The sequence below is a fragment of the Centropristis striata genome, chromosome 16, assembly GCF_030273125.1.
Source record: "Centropristis striata isolate RG_2023a ecotype Rhode Island chromosome 16, C.striata_1.0, whole genome shotgun sequence".
In the NCBI taxonomy this organism is placed as follows: Eukaryota; Metazoa; Chordata; class Actinopteri; order Perciformes; family Serranidae; genus Centropristis; species Centropristis striata.
The window spans coordinates 13143189-13156959 of NC_081532.1; the positions used below are offsets into that span (position 1 = coordinate 13143189).

Consider the following 13771-nt stretch of genomic DNA (forward strand, 5'->3'; position numbering starts at 1 on the left):
TTCAAAAAACCATTGCGTCACTGCTTCATTGGCTTCGCTTTTATGTTGAAGGCACAAACAGGAACTCCTCCGGTCTCCTAGCCGGTGCCTCTTGACGGCAGCACCGTGCAGCTCGTACTTCACAGGCAGCCAGCGGAGGAGAGCCACCAGTCCGAGTTGGTTGATCCGAGGCAACGAAACTACACCGACTGGCACCCGCGCTGGAGCTGAACGAGCAGCCGCGTTCACTGCGTCCAGTCCGCCGCCTCCTCCACACCGCCCCGCGCACCACAGGATGAATGCCTTCTGGAGGTTTGGACACTTTGGGCAGCAGCGCGCACTGGAAAACGGGATTTAGTGGAGAAGTTGTGCTTTCGCAGCGACTGTGCCCGAGCCGAGGACTCTCGCTGTCAAGTCGTGAGGGGGATTTCTGACTTTTTTTTCTTCCTACTGTCGCCAAACTGCTCCCCGAAGCGCGGGGACTTACGGATTCTAAAGTAGTTTTGTGGGTTTTTATGAAGTTTTCTGGAGAATAAAGGCTGTTTTTCTTCTTCTTAATGCTTGGTGACATCTGAAAGGCTGAGATCTGCTGTCAAAACGGGATACTTTGGGTATGTAGCCACTCATTATTACTATTATTGCACACGAACATGCAGCCTTTAAGATAGGAGAAAAATACCTCAACTTCCTTGTAGATATGAGTCAGACAGGTTGAGCTCTTCAGCCTCTCCGCGTCAAGTGTGTAAAGTGTGTGTGCGAAGCGTGGAGCGGCAGGACCAGCCCCACGGCCGTGCCATCGCACAGGTGCCGCAGAGGGAAAGGCTCTTCGCTCTGTGCGCAATCGGCGGATCTCGGCCGGTGCCAGCGGAGCTTTCTGTGCGTAATTCTATCACCTTGGTTTGAAGAAAGCGCGCACAGGTTCCCGTGTCTTTGCTTATTAATGCTGGATGCACGGTGCGTGGTGCATGTTGGTGAAATTACGCACGCTGCGGAGCTGCAAGTGTCATTTTTTTACCCCATGAAACTGGAGCTTGCTTGAACAAATTTTCCTATTTTCAATGAAAATCAACTTGTTTAAAGATTTTTTTGCCTCTAAATTAAAGTAAATCTCAACGCCACAATCTGTCCAGTTTTAAATGATTGACAGATTCTAGATTCAAGATTCATGAATGAAATACAAGTAATAATAGGAGATGTATGAATTGTGGAAGTCGGCCTACGCATCAGGATGGGTTGAGGTTGCCCATGAGATGCGTCTAATTAAAGTTCCCATTTATCACCAATAAAACGATTCCCTACATAATTTCACAGTGGGAAATTAAAATATTGACTTTCAGTGCCATCCTATGCTCTTTAGAATGAACACGCCTTTTCTCCTCACTGCAACAGTGACGTCTTCTCTGGTGAGGAGCAGAAATATGAATTACACATCAGCCTCTTTCACACAGCCGCACTCCCTAATGCCTCTGATCATCTCTGAAGTTTCTCCAGAAAGCAGCACTTTTTTCTCTCCCTCCTCCCTTTGAATGAACGAACTATGCGGTTCTCTCCCCTCAGCAGCAGATCAGTCATCCCCTCTTCAAACACATGCGCTTCAATGGGTTTCAGATGGTGATTTTGGCCACTCAGCTCAGCTTTGACTCCCACCATGTCAAACCATCACCGGAGAAAATTACCGGATTATAGCATCCTTCGAGAGGGGGGCTGAAATGAGATTTGGGACTTGTCTTGCTTGAGCCTATTAAATTTGGGAGCTATAAAACAAGCGTGCGGGTGATAATAGTTTGGCTAATGCTGCAAATTAATTGCATCTATTGACCCGAGAAATAATGCATGCCAGTTTGCAGCGTTTTCAATCAGAGGTTAGCTTCAGACACATTTTGGTTCCAAATGAGTCTCTGATTGCCTCTTTTCATTAACGAAATTGGCCTGAGACCATCCCCCTGTGTGGAGTTTTGGATGCCCTTTCTTCTCCTGCTCTTTAATAAAGAGGAAAATAGCACATTAATTGCTGCCAACTTGTCTAATCTGAGAAGAAAACCTGATCTTTTTCAAGCTCACTCACTAATCACTGTAATATTCCAATATTAAAAACCGTAGGTGTTACAGCAGTGAAATATTCACATCTTCTTGTATCTCTGCAGGACTCCTATTACTGACTCTCTGATACTAAATAATGAACTCTAATTCTTAGTATTTCATACTAAAGTAGTCCTATATTCTGTATGAACTCATACTGTGCCTGTTGACAGTGGCACTATAATGGTTTTCCTTTTCCCCCATAGCTTCACTATAATAACCCTTCAGGTCTTATAATGTGTCTAAGGCAATTAAAACAGTTAAAATCAGCATCATGAAGTGTTTTAACTGTTTAATTTCACATGGACAGTTTAATCTGCTGTAATGCTTATAATGCAGTTTTAAAGAGAGTTATCTTAGCATTTAGTGTTTAAATCATCCTATTTTTTCTGTGGATTTACATTCTGTGGTTTGTGTGGACAGGTATAGTCTTTTACACGTGCAGCGTAGGACACATGACAAGACGAGTGTCAGCCCGAGTCCTCTGCCTGCAGGGCTTTTCACCTGGAGTCACACTGCACCTCTGACAGATTTAAAAAGAAAGCCGAGCTCTCTCTGCCTCTCAGCTGATCGATATCTCCTCTCACCTGAGGGTGCGTTTGAATGCATTTTGAAAAGAGGGTGGTGATGTGATAAAGGTAGAGCGGGGGACAAAAGAAAGGGAGGCAAGGTGAGGAGCAGGGTGACAGGAATAAATGGGAGAATTTATAAAACAGGAGTAGAAGAAGAAAGAGGCACTGATATGGAAGATTACCCACTTGTGCGTCCGTCTATCTTTCTCTACACCACCCATCTGCCCTCCACCCGGCTGCTGTTTGCACTTGTGCTCTCCCAAAAACCTTTAATCCCCTTTTCCCAAAATGACAAAGTCGATCCGGCCTCGGCTGTTGATTCTCCGGCTTAATTATTAAAGATTACTGACACTCCGGAGAGGTGTGACTAGCATGTGACCGCCTCGCATTGATCCTCACAGAGGGGAGAGGGATGACAGGGATTTGAACCCCGGTTAAAGCATTTTTCTGCCTCCGAGCTATTACAATGTGAGGATAGTTCTGCATGATTAATGTTCATGTATTATTCACCGCCTTGGTTGTGTTTCCCTTTCATGCTTTAAGAAAATATTAGCATGAAAACACTTTGGAGGCTTTGAACTCCTCGCTGGGTCTTTGGGATCCATACCGCCTCCTCTTCTTCTCTGCTTCTCGAGGTTGTTAAGTGAAATCAAAGTGTTTTTAGTTGGAGTCTGTGAAGAGTTCATTTCCAATGTTCAGCATGTCTCATTCTGGGGTAAAAAAAAGTTCTTAGTTGAGTTTCATCACTCAATATTTCAAAAAATAGAGGATATAAGGTTACCGTTTAGTCAAGAAAGGGCACATATTACCTACTGCGCTTACACAGGATTTAATTTGTTCCAGTTTCATGCTATCAATCATGTTGCAACTCTTGGCTGCTCCTCAGATTCAAGGATTCACTTTGTACACGATGTAGTCTCAACTATTACCTGTCACCAGATTTGTCAATCTAAAAGCCTGTATTGTTTTCCACTCTCTCCTCACATGGCTTGGGAATCTGTCAGGTTTCTTGTCTAAACAGATCAGCACGCTGACATGAACAAACTCCGGAGACTCTCGGAGTGTAGTGGCTGTAAAAAGCAGAGATTTTTTTTTATGTGTGTGTGTCTGTGTCTGCCAGAGAAAACAAAAGTTTCAAATCAGAGAGGCCTGCAATCAGCTACCTCCACGCCCGGAGAGCGAAGGCCTTATCATGCTGTATAAACAAACCGCAGCAGCGTGTAGGCGTCCTGTTGTGAGAAGGTGAGGATGGGCTGAGAGAGGAGAAGAAGAGCTCCCCGAAGTGCCTATAGAGAACATAAAAGGCTGCAGTATGTTGAAGCCTGAAAGGTGCAGTGTTTAGATTAGCCTGTGTGTGTATGTGTCTGCTGCTTTATCTATTCATGTGTGTCTTGTGAAGTTTCCCCAGTCGGTGTCGAGGAGTGATAATGTGCAAACAGAGCCTCGCAGAGCCGGCCTGGGCTTCAGTTTGTGCTGAGCAAGGAGTGGGTCACAGGTCCTAAGAGGAAAAGAAAAACAGTACTGTTACGACTTAAGACAACACAACCCTTCTCTGGACTGTGTGTGTGTGTGTGTGTGTGTGTGTGTACAATACACCTCTGTGTGCAGAAGCACTCTGAAATGTTTGCGTGTGTGTCCGCCAAACCTGTGCGTCTGTTTTTGTCGGGGGGTGGACGTCTCACAGCCAAGGCTATTCTGAAGCTGGACAGAGCCCCTAAAGTTTAAGCTAACAGTTGTTGGTGTGTGTGTGTGTGTGTGTGTGTGTGTGTGTGTGTGTGCACGCATGTGGGGGGTTCTGTGCTTTGCTTTTCTGGGCACCTCGCTCACACAGCTTTCTCCTCGTACCTCAGTGCATTCCAGCTTCTCCCTGCTTAAGCAAACAGAGAGCAGAGCACTCCGCCGTCATTCGCCGTAGCCGTCATGCTCCCTCCTCCTCCTCCTCCTCCTGCGAGCCGCCGGGCACATTGGGCAACTGATACTGTAGACTTCGGCATTCCTTATCCTGCAGTAAGATTAGTGAATCCGTGTCAAACGCTTGCTAAACCATGCAGAAGAGTTTCTCAAGCAGAAAAGAGTCCTATGGAAGAAATGACAGGCTGTTTAGGTCTGAAATAATGTGATTCTTCTGCAGAAAACTTAATGGATTTGTTAATGAACTTGTATTCCAGGCTGGGGGCATGCCACAAAAAGGTTTCCTTGGCTGTTCCAATATCCAGAGGTCCTATCCACCCATCTTAACGATCAGGTGCTCTGAGAAAGTTTCTGAGAAAAACTGCGAAGAGGGATTTCCACTCTAATCCTTGAAATCTGTGTGGAATGTCAGGTCAAAATATAGTAGCATGTGTGCAGACCCTGAGGCGCTTCTTTGTACTGTGTTCAATTTGCAGTCTAATTTTTCATATTTCAGACATGTTCTGCCATAATCAAACCTGAGACAGAATCTCATTATGAGCATCCAGTCTTCCCTCAGCTGTGATTGATTTCTCCTCATTTTTTTTGCTTTTGTGTTGCTTTTCAGGTCAGTGACGGGGAATTGTGGGATAGTTTCTTGCGGCGTCGGAGGCCGCCGTTTTGCTGGACAGCATGCAAACAGAGGATGTTGTCTGAGTCGGGCCTCACTGCTCTGCGTTTCACCTCGTCGTCCAGAGGAATGACGGCTCTGTGGTGCTCACTCTGGCTTTTCATCCTCCTGCCTCTCTGCGTCGCACCGGCCCGGCTGCCCACCGCTCAGCCTACAGGTAGGACACAATATCAAACAGAGGAAACTTTTGCAACACGTTGAAACCATTTGATGATTTTCAGGACAGAAAACAAGGCTTTGTGCACACTTGTTGCTGCTTTGGTCAGAATTAGTAGCCAGCCTCCTCAGGGGGATGTTCATGAAGGTTTTTCGTCATTAATCAAGCAAAAATGCCAAATATTAATAGCCTATTTGCTATGTTTTGTACCACGTGAAGCTGAAAATCTAATTGGGAATTTAGAGGTTTAGACTTAGAATTAATGGCCTTTTCAGTCACTGTCATCCACGTTTAATGTGATAGAGGTTCCTTCTAGACCACAGATACAGAAACACAGTCTGGAAAACCTGAATCTAAAAGGAACTGGATGAAAATGAATGAAAAGGAAAACATTTATACCTTCTGGTTTTTAGGATTTTCACATTTTCAGGCCATTTTAAGGACGACACATCCCTCTGCAAGCTGAGAAAATTAATAAATATATAAGATTTATTGCCATCCAATGTAAAGTTGGAAGGTTTTTAACCAGGAGTTGTCATTTATTAGATTTTCTTGTGTTTAGCTGATAATCTGTGGGATGATTTTGAAATCATACGGTCCTGGAAACTTGAATATTAAAGCTCAAGGAAAAAAATGTACTCTATAATCTTGAATGTCCACATTACAGGCTTAGTACATTTAAATACAATCTACTTGTTGCTGCTTTTCTCAGGATAAGTAGTCATTTACCTCAGAGGAAAGACCACTAGATGTTCATGAAGGTGTCATGGCTGTTTATAGGCTTTTCTTTGTCATTTATTAAGCAAGAATGATGCCAAATATTAAGCTCTTTGCTGTCTTTTATACCACTGTGAATTCATCTGGTTTCGGCCTGTGAGTCAGACAGCATAATGTCTTTGCTCTCACGTGAGGTTAGGAAAGAAAACTTAAAACGACACTTTTCTTGCAGCACAACAACAAACACACAGCTCAGAAGAATTCTCCTCTCATGTTGGCTTTACACTCAGTCATAAACCAGGATAAAAGAAGCCTTAAAGGGTGCTCGTCCAGAAACAAGAAAGACGATGTTTAGCTGCTCATACACATTTGATTGTTCCCTGCTTCATTGTCCACGCTAATATGACATCTGCTTAGAACAACGCTCATTTCTCTGTGTGTTCATCACTTCAAATGGGAGCATTTCAAAAGGCACATTTATTGTTTATACGAATGTGAGAGATTTTTTTTTTTTTTTTACGAGGAGGATTTAATTGGACTCTTCTTGGTTCGCTGAGCTTAGCGCGATTTTTCCGTCTTTGTTCTCGAGGCGGAGAAACACCCAAAGATCAGTCCAAAGTAAACGTTGACTGTGTTTGCTTTAATCTCTCCATATTGCACAAAAAAAAACTAACACAGCAGAGTAATCTTTTTTTTTCTGAGGCGTTAGCCAAGTGTTGTTTTTCTTTTTATGTGAGAGTTATTTAAAATGAGTCTTTGACACACTTTACACGCTACAGTGCATTAAGAAAGATGAGGAGCCGGGCGCTTTTGGGATGAGACCCAGCTGTCTTATGCAAGCAGAGATACGTGTGTGTGTGTGTGTGTGTGTGTGTGTGTGTGTTGTGATGTGTCTCAGCTGTCTCTAAAATAACTGACACCAGACTTTAAATGCACACTCAAGACTTGAGACACAGACTTAAATCACAAAAAGCAGGACTTAATTTGGACTTTACTGATGTTACACTTGACTTACTTTAGACTTAACTACCTAAAGTACTGACTTGACTTCAGATTTGAAGGCAAAAATGTTCTAATCTCAAGTTCTGATCTGCTTAGAACAAGAAAAAGAAGACCTTGTACGTTTCAGTTTTAGGCCTCTGCATTTAAATGATTTGGAATAATTCAATGGTTTGGAAGTCACGTAGCCTTAAGCACTCAGAGACTTTAAAGACTTGCATTTTGACTTCAGTTTGACTCGCCCGAAAAGATTTAAAAGCTGCTCTGCGTCAGGCTGGTCTGACAGCCCTCTACCTGTGTGTGAATTCCACTCTTCATAGCCAAAAGCTCCCTCTCTCCCTCTCCTCTTTCTGCCCCCCTTGCTCTCTCTCATGTAAAACCTCAACGTTACAATGGAAGTGTTGTGATTCTGTCCGCCTGATTGCCTTCCCTGCTGGGAGCCATCACAGCCTATCATGCTTGGCGTCATCCAAAAAGGCAGAGAGTGTTTTTTTAAAGCCCTCCGGGTGGCGGGTGTTCAGGCTGTGATCTCTGTGTACCTGCGCGGTATGCAGACAAGGCCAAATACAGCCGGGGCACGTAGCTCTGTCTGAAGAGGATATTGTTTCAGGCTGCTAATGTTTGTCGTGTTCAGGTGTGATCATTAACTTGATGTGAAGTGGATGGCGGTCAGGTGATAACATGTAATAAATAAGCAGACGTTTCTGGGTGAGAGAGAAGGTTTTTTGTCTCGGGGTGAAGCTCAAAATCTCATTTGGAATGAAGTTTTGACTTATTTTTTGGCCTTTCCGGTCACTGTCTTCCACCTTTGATGTATTAGACGTTCCTTCATGACAACAGATGCAAAAAAAACAGTCTATATTTATACCTTCAGAATTTTCAGGGACGACAAATCCCTCTAAAAGCTGAAACTGAATAAATGTCTAAGATTAATTACCATCCAGCTAAATAAATGGAAGGTTTTTACCCATTTATTAACTTCTCTTGTGTTGAGCTGATAATCTGTGGACTGATTTTGAAATCATACAGTCCTTGAAACTTAAATATTTCATCTCAAGAAAAGACTTCTCCTGTTTAAGCTGTAACATCCCATCCACACTATCGTCTTGTCTATAATCCGGAGGTAAAGAAGGCTGTGATGCCCACATACAGCGGCCTCTGTGCCCGGTAGGCATCTCCGGCCTGCGTCTCGTCTCCCCCATCTCCCCTGCGGCCCCCTGGCCTCCAGCAGAGTTCCCCACGTACACAGATGGACGAGCAGTGGGGATAAAATGACTGTCGTTTACTGGCAGATGGCACAATTTCCCCTCAGCCGCTACAGAGCCGGGCAAAGTCGTCACTTAGGTCTGTGTTTTCTGTGTGTGATGCTCTGTGTGTGTGTGTGTGTGTGTGTGTGTGTGTGTGTGTGTGTGTGTGTGTGTGTGTGTGTGTGTGTGTGTGTGTGTGTGTGTGTGTGTGACTGTGTGGGGGTGCAGATTAGTGCCTGTTTCAGGGTCAGAAATTAGCAGGTGCTAAGGGCCGAAATGCCCTTGAAAGCTTGCAGCACACATGTAGATATAAATTAAAAGCAATGTGTTGCAATTTTGACACCCTCATTAATATTTCAAAATATTTTAGTCGAGCAGTTAGAGATTAATGCATGAATGTAACACCCAACAGATCAGACACAGTATGCTTAGTGAGCTGTTTAAGTTATGGTATATAATGACTAAAAACTTTTTGGGTTAAATGTCAAATGTTCAGACAGATCTCCCAGAATGCCACACACAGCCCAAATAAACAGACCTCCTTCTGAAATGCTCTCTAGAATGAATCTTAAAGTCATCCCCTGCTCTGTATTTATGCATGTGTGAGATAGGTTTGTGTGTGTGTGTGTGTGTGTGTGTGTGTGTGTGTTGTGTGAGATGTAATTCCCTGTTTCCATTAAGTCCACCATGATGTTGTCTCACAGCACGGTGTTGTTTATTTCTCTTGGTGGCATTTCCAAATGTTGAGGGGAGAAAAAAAATGTTTGAGAGGCTCAGAAGTTGACCAGTGTGTGTGTGAGAGAGAAACTGATGACAAAGAACAGAGGCTGGGTGTGTTTGTGTGTATGTGTGTGTGTTATTCTTCTCCCCTCTGTATTTACTGACCACACACACTCCCCGCTGGTCCCCCCGTGGAGCTCAGATGAAATATGTGGCTCCTCTGCTCCAACGTTTTCTGTGAAACTGCCGACATATAAATTCAACACATTCCGTTTTAGCCATTGCATCTGTGTATGTGTGTGTGTCTGTGTGTGTGTGTGTGTGTGTGTTACAAAGCAAGCCTACGTGGAGTCTGCAGTTAAGTGAATGTTATGTCTGTATGAGCAGAGGCGGATTATGAAAGGGAGGCAGTAAAAGAAGATGAAAAGAGAGAACGATAAAAATTAAAGGACGGCGGCGACTCTGTGTGTGTGTGTGTGTGTGTGTGTGTGTGTGTGTGTGTGTGTGTGTGTGTGTGTGTGTGTGTGTGTGTGTGTGTGTGAGAGAGAGAGCGCGAAAAAGAGACAACGTGGGTGTGTGTGTGGTCATTACGTCCTTCAACCAGAGAAGAAAGCAAATATGTGTGTCTTTTTTAGAAACAGAAAATGACAGCGTGTGTGTGTGTGTGTGGGTGTGAGGTCACTGACCCCCCTGCCTCCCCCCCTGGCAAGGACTGTAAATGTCAGCAGGGGTTGTTTAGGTCATTAGGAGACTCGTTAAAACCACGCCATCCACAGATTTACGCTCAGGCTCTACAATTCACACACACACACACACACACACACACACACACACACACACACACACACACACACACACTGTCATTCTCTCTCTCTCTGTCCGTGTTTCTTTTTCTCTGTCAGATCTCATTTTTCTTTCCGACCACTCTCCCCTCTCCCTCTCTTCAACACCACACACTTGTCTTTTGAAAACCTCTCCTGTGCTCTGTGAGTCTTTGATAGTGGCAGTGTTGTCCTCAAGGCAGTGTGTGTGTGTGTGTGTGTGTGTGTACTGTAGTCCAGCATGCAGTGTTCAGCCAGCAGCTTAAGTTTAGAACTTCAGTGTTACAGCCAGCTGTTATTCAGCTCATCTCACAGGGAAAATTCAGTGTGAAAAACACACTCCTAACAGTGTAGAGAAAACTTTCCTCCTACTGGAAGCACTTTGGATACACCTAGAGGGTACCCCTTTGTTCGATGTGTCTGAATCTGGTCCATAGTTTGTTTTTGTCAACCCAAGTCCCAGTAGGACCCTACCGAGCTTCTCTACTTTTCTTGTCACCCCAAATGCCTTACCTTCTGGTCAGCTTCTATTGTCCTCCCATTTTTCCCCCTAGTCTACCCAAGTGCACCTAGGACATTCATACTGGTATTTTTTTGATGATACGGTTCTTTCTTATTACCCAAGTTTTGATCGTGCAAATAATGTACGTCACATATTTCCTGTCTTGCCCGATCCATTAGTTCACATTGATCCCATCTCGAACCCTCTCACCAATTCAACACCTCTGTTACTACCTCTGAAGGCGGTACAGAGCTGGGATCACTTGGTCCCCCCATTATGCCTCTGGAATGTTCAGATTGAAGACGAAATGTCACAGAGACGTAAATATTGCAGATTGAAACGTCAGTCTGAAGCGATAGACTCTGTGATCCTGTCCGAGTAACTTTCTAGTCGATGTTAGGGTCAAGTACCCTCATTCAGACACATGCACTTCTAGTCCGTAGTGTCCCAAGTGCCCTGAAGATTGATGAGATAGATGAGGATGAGCAGTAATATTGGTCACAGACACACTTCCACCAGGACACGGTTCTGCTGATCAGTTCTGCTTTTGTTCTCCTGAAGTTTAGCGAGTTTTTACTCTGAAAGACACACGGTAACTCTTCCTCTCCAGCGTGCATTTATAGAAAGGTTATTTTCTCAAGTATGATGGCAGTGTAATCTTCTCTGGGCCTCTCAACATCACTACCCTTTAATCATCCTATTATGTAAATGAGCGGTGCTCCATGTGTGGGCTTTACACCGGGAGTCTCTGAAAATTGGACGGTGCATCACAACTTAAGCGTAAAGTTACTCCGAAACGGTTTCTCTTCTTCCTCTGCAGCAACACTTTGGCTCTATGAGTCTCTGCATGAATGTTCATTTCCCTGGCAACATTATCAAGAAATCTTTTGGCAAGCATGGGAAGCGTACAGGCCAAATAAGCTTTGCAGAATGACGATTCATTGAACAATGGCTGTTCTATCCTCACTCCATCAAGCACTTAATCCAGTGGACTCTTAAGACACTTTGTTGGATGGGAATTAAACATTGAACACAATTTAGAGTCAATAAAGATTTACAGGAAATAGGCCGAGCCATAAAATTAATTAATATGGGACTATTTACCTGTAGAATGTCTTAAATCCACATGATACGGCAAATTATGTTCTGCTTTGTGTTGTGTCATCTGTCTGAGCACATTATGTATTAGGGAGATTTTCATTAAGAACTTGCAGAGTATTACTGTCTAGACGCAGTATTTTTCCAAGGATAACACACAGTTGAGCAGAAGTGGAAAATGCCTGTTGCTAAGCAAAATGTTATTAAAGGTTTTCATATCAGATCACAGACTGAAGTGAAAATGGTTCGGCTTGAATCAGATGAAATTGTGAAACAAAATGTGGCTCATATTTCAGCACCAGGCCTGGGTGTTGAACCTCAATTCCTTTTATTATTGTAATGTTCTGCAAAAACACTTCACTGGCCATTTTTCAGTGCCTTTACTCGGGTAGAGAAGGGGAGATTTTGACAATTTTTCATATTTGTTCGGAATTAATCTTGGGTGCCACCTTGAAACTTTTGTGATTGTATCGATCGTCTGAGCTGTTTGGTTGAAGATGTTTGTGAAGTATCTACTTTTTAGAATTTGTAGGTTCTTGGCAGTAACATCCATATTTGAAGCTTTGTTTAATGTCATGGCTACATGAGTCACAGACAGATACAGATGTAAACTGCAACTTTGTCACTGACTAAATTCAATAAGTCTGCAAGACTGAGTATTGAAACCCGTCAAGTACCGAAAGCTGGCATTCAATGTCAGGTCAAATTTCTAGTCTTCTTTATTTACCCATACTCAGTTTTGTTTATTTTACTTAAATAAGAGCAATAATATCAAGCTGTGAAATTCCTCCGCTACAAGTAAAAGTCCTGCATTCAAATCTTACTTAAGTAAAAGTACAAAAGTATCAGCATCAAGACTTACTTAAAGTATCAAAAGTACTTGTTATGCAGAATGGACCCACTCATATTGTTATTTATATATTCCAAATATAATATTACATTGTTATTATTGATGCATTTATGTAAGCAGCATTCTACTGTTGTCAAGCTAATTTTAACTACTTAATATACTGTTATTAGGGTTAGGGTTACAGGTTCTTCATTCATAAGAATTGATCATGTTTTTCATGTTGAATCTTGACCTGAAAAGTAACTAAAACTGAATGAAGTGGAGTAGAACTATTAAGTTAAAATGGAAATACATAAATATAATACATCACTTAGTTGCGTTCCACCACTGCTTATACTACAAGAACCTTCGTTTCATGTTGGTATTAGGATTAAAAAAATTCCAAACAACACCCAGCTATCAGCTCTGTATGGCTACATATATCGATTGTCCATGAATGTGACCTGTTATGTTGTAGATATTGAGTCACTGTAGCTTCATCTGTAGTCACAGAGTGTATAATCCCCTGTCTGTCTCAGGTTTGGGTTAAATGAACACCTCGTTGTGCTTTTCCCCGTGTATGGAAAGAATTATCAGACAGCTGTAGATCAGCAGGTCATTGTCAGCCAGGGGCCGTCGTATGAACCTTGTCCGCAGGCCGCAGCTATGTATGTATTAATACACCTCATTAATGCCCTTTGAAACCCTCTCTGCATGTCACTCTATGAATTATGGATGAAAATACAGACCTGTCTGTGTGTTCTGCTCACGTCTAACCCCTACCACCTTTTCCAGAGTGGGATTTTTTTTGTAGTCCTTTATGTCTCTTTTTACTTTGGCTCCCCTTTTAGCGCACAGACATTATGTGACACTTATAAAAACACATTTTAAGCTTTAAATCTTCACAGATATCTGATCATTCTCTCTCTCTGGATTTTTTCAAATCTCTACCACTTTCTAAGCCCTTTGAAGGCTGCCTGTACTCCCCCGTTTCAGCCTAATGATGTCTTTGCTGCATGCACACACACACACACACACACACACACACACACACACACACACACACACACACACACACCTGTACATGTCCTCTGCTCTACCTCTGGCTATGGTTGAGGGTGATCCAAGTCCGCTGGCTGACAGCGGCGTTGACATACGGTGGGTTTTTAATTACAAAGCTCCCCTTAAGGAAATTGTTGAGATACTTAACAGATAAGGCAAACATGGAGGGGAACAAAGAGGCTCATTGTGTCGTATCAGGAGGACTGCTTTTGGAGGGCGCGCAGGGAGGGGGAGCTGAGGGTTAGTCAGCTGGAGCTGCAGTTAAATCTGACAAAATATTTCTGAGCTGTGAAGTGACGGGTTGATGGTGTTTTATTGAAGGTTATGTGTTTACTCTCTGACTCCTGGATTTATGGACACCGTCGGCATAATTGCATAATTCTGACTGAATTGTTGTGATGGATGGCA

At 43.2% G+C, this 13771-nt stretch overlaps 1 protein-coding gene across 1 annotated transcript in view; it reads left to right on the forward strand.

Annotated features, from left to right (window-relative positions):
* Positions 1-258: 258 nt before the first annotated feature.
* The window catches only part of fgfr3 (fibroblast growth factor receptor 3), a 78725-nt gene continuing 65212 nt past the window's right edge, over positions 259-13771 (forward strand). The window contains exons 1-2 of the mRNA XM_059352664.1: positions 259-590; positions 5149-5368. Coding sequence (XP_059208647.1) covers positions 5227-5368 — 142 coding nt within the window. The 5' untranslated portion in view covers positions 259-590; positions 5149-5226. The remainder of the gene's footprint in view (positions 591-5148; positions 5369-13771) is intronic.